This window comes from Sphaeroforma arctica (assembly GCF_001186125.1).
Source record: "Sphaeroforma arctica JP610 unplaced genomic scaffold supercont1.40, whole genome shotgun sequence".
In the NCBI taxonomy this organism is placed as follows: Eukaryota; class Ichthyosporea; order Ichthyophonida; genus Sphaeroforma; species Sphaeroforma arctica.
The window spans coordinates 101-8,871 of NW_014040518.1; the positions used below are offsets into that span (position 1 = coordinate 101).

The window sequence follows — 8,771 nt, forward strand, 5'->3', positions numbered from 1 at the left end:
GGACATTGAACTGTCATAGCATATATATAGATGCTATTGTTATATCTGGACATACATATCATCGAGTTTTCTTTCAAGATAGGAATATTGAGCATATTCATTGATTTATTGACGCTTATACGTAGTCAAACACGTGTAACTAAACATCTGGTAGAAGTATGCACCTTAGAAGCCACGTAAAACCAACAGCAGAATGTATATATACTTAAACTGATCTTATGGCACTACGTACGTCAGGTATACGGACAGCCGTTGGCCACTCCTCTGCAACATGGACGTCACATCTGCACAGCCTGCTCCCTGTTGTGTCGTATGCAAGCTAAAGGCACAGTTCTCGTGTGTTTGTAAGGTGCAGACATACTGCGGCCCGGCTTGTCAGGTGAGGAGGTCGAGATGCGTTTGCTCTCTGTTACACTTCGGATGCGCTATACTCCCATGTTTGGAGACCTCGTGATAAATGTTCATATTATTATGTGCTGTTGCAGCTGGTCGATTGGCAGATAGGCGGCCACTGTCAGACATGCCCTGGGCCGACGATTGTAAGCCATCGATTCGGGCGAGAGAATCGGGGATTCCAAGTCAAAGCAGAAGGTACGCTCATCGTACATGCGTACGTGCGTGCCCTATGTCCATATGTACACTCCATTCATTTATGAGCTGAGCTTTGCTTTAATCTCAGACCAGTTCCAACTGTATTCGGGGCGTATCTCGTCCCAAAACTAGGCTGTCTGTGACCATTCGTTACGTCTACACTGACTGACCTCCATCACCCAATGCTTCAGCTGTGTCCGCAGTTCTCGATGATCCGCGGACCACTGAGACCACCGCAGCAACGCACAATGCCTCTGACGGCCCTACAGCCGACCACTTCACGTGCCGCATGCCTGGCTGTGGGAGGTCTTTCCCTAAAAGCTCGTCTCTGAAGAGACACCACACCATCACCCACACACTGCGCGATGGTGTGTTACCTATAGACAAAACCCTGTCCAAACACACCTCCTTCGGACAGGCAAGGCATGCGCGCGCTCCGCGCGTCCATACCGCGTCCACTCGGCGTGCGAGTACATCACAGTCGCTGACTCGTAGGTCCAGGCGAGGAGCCGCCTGCCCTGTGGATGAGGCCCCAGAGTTCACGTGTTCGTTTGGCGGGTGCAGCCGCAGCTTCCCCAAGCGATCGTCACTTCTCAAGCACGCACACCACCACGCACCACCCGCAACGGGTCAGAAGGCGGTACGCGCCAAGGCGGCAGCGTTCACGTGTACGTCTGTGGGGTGCGAGAAGTCCTTCGCTAATCATCCGTCCCTGCTAAAGCACGCGGCTGTCCATAAGAAATCTTCCAAACCGAACTTCGTATGCCCCGTTGAGGGGTGTCACAGGCCGTTCCTCTATCGTTCGCAGTTGCTCCAGCACACGACCTTCCACCAGACACAGGCAAACGGCGGTGGGTTCACATGCCCCACTGACGGGTGTGACAGGACTGTCCCCTATGAGTCATCGCTGCGACAACACGCGTGCTCCCTCGCGAAACAAAAACCTGAACGTGGCACAGCACCTCCCCCTTTCAACACAAGCAACGGCATAGCCGTAACTGAAACGACAGTCACATCTGGTCCCATTGCCAATGGCAACCACAAGGAAGCACGCGATGGTGCTGGCGTACTTGGTCCCAGGGCGGCACGTGGTCAAGCTGTCGCTGAAGGGTTCATTAGCCCGACCAATGGTACCGACACACCGGTGATCAGCACAAACCCCTCAGACGGGGCTGTAGGCAGTCAACGTAAAGTTGTCATTGGCATGGGTTTCGCACCTATTCCGACAGGCGCAATTTGGCCCAAAGTCCTGATTGGTGGCCCTGGAATCACAAATGGGTGCAGAGTGGCGAACGCTTTTGGACCCACAGTCGCAGACAGCTCCACTGTGGCGGGTGCTTTCAAGCCTGCAGTCACCACCAGTTCCAATATCGTTCCCGGGCATCCACCCCCTATCCCCCAAACCGTACTCGATCACACAAGCGAAAGTAACCGCAGACCCGAGCGAAGTCGAGTAGTCAGTGACACACCCCTCTCAATTGTTCACGAAGCCATGTCGGCTGCTGCGGCCACCACTGCAAACTGCTCACTAACACATGACCAACGCACAGTAGTGGACCCTGCGGATTCGGTGCTCGAGATCGGTTGCACTGAGGTGTTGAGCAACGCTGATGCTGGCTCAATCACAAGTGGGGCGCGGTTGGGGGGTACGCCCACAGGCCTAGGCCGGGCAAGGGCATGCTTCACACAGGATGCAACGCAACGGGATAGCCGCCTGGATGAGAACCCTACACACGCACTGAAGAGGCGTGGCCCAAGCGACAGGCGCAAGGCTACCAAGAAGTGCAGAGTGTCGCCACGCGCACGCAACACCGACCAGCCACCAGACTGCAGCGCAGCTGTAGAGGGGTTGGAGATGTCTCCGGCCGCCGCGGGTGCAAAGGAGTTGGGCCAACATCCGACTCAAACTGCCACGCACAGACTGCGGAGGTCGAAGCGTAGCAAACGCTGGTCAGTGTGCGTATTCCGCGGTGCGAAGGCAGAGGCGGTTGGGGGGAAGCCGACTACACTGCCACACGCCAAGGACCAAGGCACAGAGACGGCCAATGCCACAGCCAGTACGACCACGCGGAACAGGTCCACGCGTACGCCGCAAGAGCCCAAGTCAGATAACACGAGGCCATTGCGGAGACACACCGGACAAAAACTTATGTACAGGTGCGACGCCCGGGGTTGTGGGCGGCAGTACACAACCCCAGGGTCGTTGAATAGGCATGTCGATGCAGTGCACGTACTAGAGCGTGCGAAGGGGATGAGGGAGTCAGCAGGCACGGAGACATCGCACAGACTTGCCACAGTACAAGCCATTTATACGTGTTTCATCAGGGGATGTGTGAGGCAATACACAACTCATTGGTCATTGCATAGGCATGTCGATACAGTGCACAGAGTGAAACGTGCGAAGGAGTCAGCGGGGTGTACCTCAGGACAAATTACGTACAAGTGTCGCTTCAAGGGATGTGAGAAGCAGTACACAGCTCGGAGCACATTAAACAGGCATGTCGATACCATGCACAAGAGATATCTGTGCACAATCAATAACTGCGGTCAGCGGTATACCAGCTCTCCGTCCAGGTCGAAGCACCAAACAGACGTCCATGGTTACACGAACGGCTGTAGTGCTGTCAGTCTCCTAGCCGATAAGGCGGAGCTGACGGCAGGCCCGTATATCTGCAAAATGGAGCAATGCGGGCTGAAGTACGCCAGAAAACATTCTTTAATCTGGCACTACAAGCAAAAGCACGGCATCCTCACGTGATGCAAAACAATTGCGAATAAAGACACCACACATCGGACAAGTGGCTGGCCATGGACTATAGGACATAACTACAAAACAATTGCGAATAAAGATACCACACATCGGACAAGTGGCTAGCCATGGACTATAGAGGACAGAGCTACAAAACAATTGCGAATAAAGATACCACACATCGGACAAGTGGCCAGCCATGGACTATAGGACAGAGCACGGAAGGTACGTGTGCGATGTGGACAGTTGCTGCAATATGTATACTCACAATGCAAGTTGGATCAGTAGAAGAGGGTGGTGCGTTGCAGGGCATGAGGTCTTCACAACGCCTTTCTCGAGACAAAGTTCGAACCAAGCATAGCATTATGTGCTGCTAGAAAGCTCTACGTGAAGTGGCGTCTTGCTATCCATTGCTTCATGGAGAGCAATGCTATCCAATCGACTACCTACACGCACAAGAGACGTGCACGAGGAAGCACCAGCAACATGCAGCAAACAACTATCGGAGGAAACCGGACGTACGTATAGCTCACCTTACAGTTATATGGAATTGTGAGGGGGGGGGTTTGCTATAAAAATGCACACTCAAGGCACCAGTAAACCATACAGACGTATAACAGAGCCCTCTGGTCTCCGGAACAATTCATTCTGCCACCACAAGGGCCATGGGCTGGGATGTACCTTTCAGATAAACCCAAGACCCTACGGGGAAGACCTCATGCACCCAGCTATCACATACCACCAATACAAGCACAGCCCGAGACACGGCAAGGTGAGCGTAGTTGATTCGCTTGTTGCGCCTTGTGATTTAATTCGCTTGTTGCACCTGAGATTATATATACACGGGCCAAAACAGACTCCTGCAAGTGTGAACTGGGGACAACCCGTGGCTATTTATACGTCACTGGCAAATGGCCCTAATCCGATGGGGAAGATCTTTACTTGTAAGATGTATGAGTACTAAGCGAGCCGCAGAATACAGCCACAACAGACACGCACATATGAAATACACGCACATGCACTGGGCACATGACTTCGAGCGACAAACACAGCCCACAAGCCCACAGCGTAGCACAAGAGAGAGAGCGGTGAGCACAGAGAAGGAGAGTGCGCGCGATGGATGATTGTGGGGAGAAGGTGCAATAGAGAATGGCGACACAACAGGACACCATGGCACACTCCATTTGCCATGCGGTAGTCACGTGGGTAAGTAGGTAGGTGCAACACGGCCCTACGCCTAGGATTGGGGGTAAAAGACTCAATGCTACGGTCTAGGTGCGGTGAAAAGGGCCGTGCGTGGTAAACTAGAGTATGTACCTTTATTAAAACCCTCGCATGCTACATTCACAAGTTATGAGTTCTGTCGATTTAGATGTATTGTGTGTAGATGACAGGTGCTGTGAGAAGGGTCGTGCGTGGTAGACTAGTGTATGTACCTTTATTAAAACCCTCGTATGTTACATTCACAAATTATAAGTTCTGTCGATTTAGATGTATTATGTGTAGATGACAGGTGCTGTGAGAAGGGTCGTGCGTGGTAGACTAGAGTATGTACCTTTATTAAAACCCTCGCATGCTACATTCACAAGTTATAAGTTCTGTCGATTTAGATGTATAGTGTGTAGCTGAAAGGTGCTGTGAGAAGTGTCGTGCGTGGTAGACTAGAGTATGTACATTTATTAAAACCCTCGCATGCTACATTCACAAGCGTGTAAGTCCTGTGGATACATATGTCTTGTGTGTAGATGACTCATTGCTTCTGCCTGGTGATGATCTCAGCCGCCACCACCGCCGCTCCTAAACTGGCACTCTCGCCCTTCACTGAGTTGGGATGAATGCGCCCAGACCCAACCGCCGCAACCGCCTCAGCATTCAGTAGCGAAGCATTCCTAATTTTGTTTTTTTTTGGAGGGGGGGGGGGGTTAGGAATTTTAGGGGGTAGATCTTAGGGGTAGAGTTTTAGGGATATAAGCGGTTTAGGGGTTCGGGCTAGGGTTTTAGGGGATAGGAGAGAGATTCGAATGGGTATGCGGGGAAATGTAGTTGAGCTGTGTCAGACCATAGGATCACGGACACTCGCGAATTGCTATCAGTAGATCACAGCACACACACCCAACGAACGTACAGATGACGCACCCAACACAAACACAATGAGCAGTTACAAAGGGTCAATTGCAAAGGGGGCGCGGCAATGGCCATGGGAGTGGGACAGACGCGTAGTCTCACGAACGCATAAGGGTTCAAATGGCGACAAGACTCCAGTGACGTACACACAGTATCAACATGCACACACAGAAACATGCACACACAGGCATATACACATGCGGAAACATGCACACACATGTACCTGCTATCAGAACTCTCACGACGGAACATGGTGAAGCTCTCTCGTTTCTTAAGAATGTCCAACCGCCTGACCACAGGCGACGGCCTCATTGGCTGTGAACTCTTGGCCGGGTTAAGGCGTGCTGGTGAGGCCAGCTCAGCTATACTATCTATTGCACCCGATGTGGCAGGTGCAGGACCGGGTGCAGGTGCGTTGTGGTCCCCTTCATCGTCTGCGTGTATTGGTTGGCGAATGTAAAGAAGGTGTGGTTGAGTGTGCGGGGTCTGCCGAGCTTCGGGCTGAGCTCATGAGTGGCATTGCAGGGGATCTGTAGTAGGGTTTTATTGAGCGAAGCAAAGCAAACGGATGATGTAAACTTTGGTTGAGCAGAAGCAAAGCAAACGGACGATGTAAACTTGGGTTGAGCAAAGCAAAGCAAACGGATGATGTAAACTTGGGTTGAGCAAAGCAAAGCAAACGGATGATGTAAACTTGGGTTGAGCAAAGCAAAGCAAACGGATGATGTATACTCGGGTCAGCAAAGATAAAACTCGACAGCATGGATAGCGTAGCTAAAGGCCATGTGTGTGTTTAACAACGTAGTGATGTGCACATCCACAATAGGTGTGGATCCCACTTGGTATGGGAGGAACATAAACCAGAAAGGGACGCAATTCTGCATACGCCTTGCAGATATCCAATCTAATCGGCACTTATCAAGGCGGTGAGACTACGGTGCCATTATATAGAATACATGGGGCATATCATATCATGCAGTTGTAATAATATACAACACATGTCTTGTATCATATCATGCAGTTGTAATTTCATACAACACATGTCTCATATCATATCATGCAGTTGTAATAATATACAACACATGTCTTGTATCATATCATGCAGTTGTAATTTCATACAACACATGTCTCATATTATATCACGCAGTTGTAATCATATACAACACATGTCTCATATCATATCTTGCAGTTGTAATAAAATACAACACATGTCTCATATTATATCATGCAGTTGTAATAATATACAACACATGTCTTGTATCTATCATGCAGTTGTAATAATATACAACACATGTCACATATCATAATATGCAGTTGTAATAATATACAACGCATGTCTCATATCATATCATGTAGTGGTCACGATCGAGTCTACATAGTACAACAGATCATATCCAGCAGATCATACACGTTCCAAACATAGGCACTCGCCGCTTCCCCAAAGCACATCCTCGTGTCTCCATGCTTGTATGAACACACACACGCACACGCATGCGCACACACACGCACACGCATGCGCACACGCACACGCACCCACTTCACCTACCCACACCTTGAATAGACGGACACCCCAGAGCACGGCACATTCAACACACACCACAACGCATGCCCACACTCAACACACCACTGGATTCGTAATGGTCCTCCAGTTCCTGCTGTTCGAGTTGTTGCTGCCGCTTGTCCCGCGTGTTCGCTGTCGGGTGCGTCGTCGTCGTCTCTATCCCCTGCCCAGTCTCCGTCTTCTCCTTCGGCTGAGGTACCGAACCGAACGAGTGGTGGTATGTACTGAGTGCGCCACTGCCAGCCCCTATGAGCTCTCTGGCTTGACGGTCACGCTTGAGTTTGATCTGGTTCATATACGAACCGTTTAACCGGTCCAACCCCGCCATGACATGCGACCGGAATCCGGGGGTGAGGGTGTGCACCTCACCGGCCAGGGCCACATTCATCCTGCACGTGCGCACCCGGAATATAAATTAGGGCTTTGGGGCAAGTGTTGGCGGTGGTAGCGACAGCGCTTGCGCTTCGAGCGGCTGAAATGCTCTATCTACAAACCACGCATAACACTGAACGCTCTATGCTTTGATTGGCTTAGATCACACTGGTAGTATGGGTTGTATTAGAACCCTAAACCCAAGCCACTGAAAGGGTCGGATTCAACAATAGTAGGGCTGCACAGACAACGTGAGGACACTAAAGCGAAAGCCACGTGGGTGGCCATGCAGACGCCACTGGGCACTGCGAGTGACTCGCCCAATGGGGCCACACACAGCGGAGCTCAGTGCCATGTGTGCGATAGTGCACCGTGTGGTGCATTGTATGGGCAGCGGAAGATGCAATACTACGGGTACAGGGTATGTGCGGCTGATCACACAGAAAAGAGAGACTGTCGAGGGGTTTGGCATGAGACCCACTGCTCACCTCGGGTCAAATCACTTGTAAACTTATACACAGGGCCACGTTGCACACTTGTAAACCTGGTTTACACTTATGCACATGGTGGCGTTCCGCACACGTAAACCTGGTTAACGCTTATGCACATGACCACGTTTCACACATATAAACCTGGTTTACACTTATACACAGGGCCACGGGGAACGTATCTGGTGGTGCTGCTTGAATCCCAAACCGCACCAATCAATGCAGCTCAGCAGTGAAACGCCGGTCAGATACTTATCCACATATCACCTAACATTCATATGCACTCTAGAGACTCAGCTCAGAAGAACACACACCCACTCCTTATTTCTTCATCGCGTGCACTAGACATACCTCTCCAACTCCAAGTGCTCAAAGACCGCCGCCAACGAACACGCTGCCAGATTAGCAGCACGCAGCGACACCGTCTCACACATGTACTTGACGATGATGCAGTCGCTGCAGGTGTACACAACAAGGATCCTCCCATGAGCCACGGGTGTAGTAATAATGGTAGTGTGCACGGGTGTAGTAATAATGGTAGTGTGCACAGGTGTAGGAGTAATGGTAGTGTACACGGGTATAGTAATAATGGTAGTGTGCACGTGTGTATATACGATAATGCAGTCGCTGTAGGTACACATAACAAGGATCCACACATGAGCCACGTAAGATAAGAGTAACGCAGGTGCTTGACAATACTACAATCGCTCTGGGCATGGCCTATGATGAGTGCGTCAGCACTGAGCAACCAGATGCGCATATCGAGTATATTGTTGCAAGTACATTATATATATGCATATATACATACACACACACACGCACACACACACATATATATATATATATACATATACATATACGTATATATACATAAATGCATACACAC

At 50.6% G+C, this 8,771-nt stretch overlaps 2 protein-coding genes across 2 annotated transcripts in view; one reads left to right on the forward strand and one right to left on the reverse strand.

The window, feature by feature from the left end:
* Positions 1-271: 271 nt before the first annotated feature.
* SARC_01072 (hypothetical protein) lies at positions 272-3,441 on the forward strand (the record flags this gene model as incomplete). The annotated part of the gene is made up of 3 exons (XM_014305205.1): positions 272-379; positions 486-591; positions 783-3,441. The coding sequence occupies 3 exons, from the start codon at positions 272-274 to the stop codon at positions 3,347-3,349; spliced, it is 2,781 nt and encodes a 926-aa protein (XP_014160680.1). The 3' UTR covers positions 3,350-3,441.
* Positions 3,442-4,908: 1,467 nt separating this feature from the next.
* Positions 4,909-8,771, reverse strand: part of SARC_01073 (hypothetical protein) — a gene marked incomplete at its 5' end in the record, with an annotated part of 9,373 nt that continues 5,510 nt past the window's right edge. The window contains 4 exons of the mRNA XM_014305206.1: positions 4,909-5,229; positions 5,688-5,898; positions 7,089-7,414; positions 8,237-8,341. Of these exons, the coding sequence (XP_014160681.1) occupies positions 5,091-5,229; positions 5,688-5,898; positions 7,089-7,414; positions 8,237-8,341 (781 nt within the window). The 3' untranslated portion in view covers positions 4,909-5,090. The remainder of the gene's footprint in view (positions 5,230-5,687; positions 5,899-7,088; positions 7,415-8,236; positions 8,342-8,771) is intronic.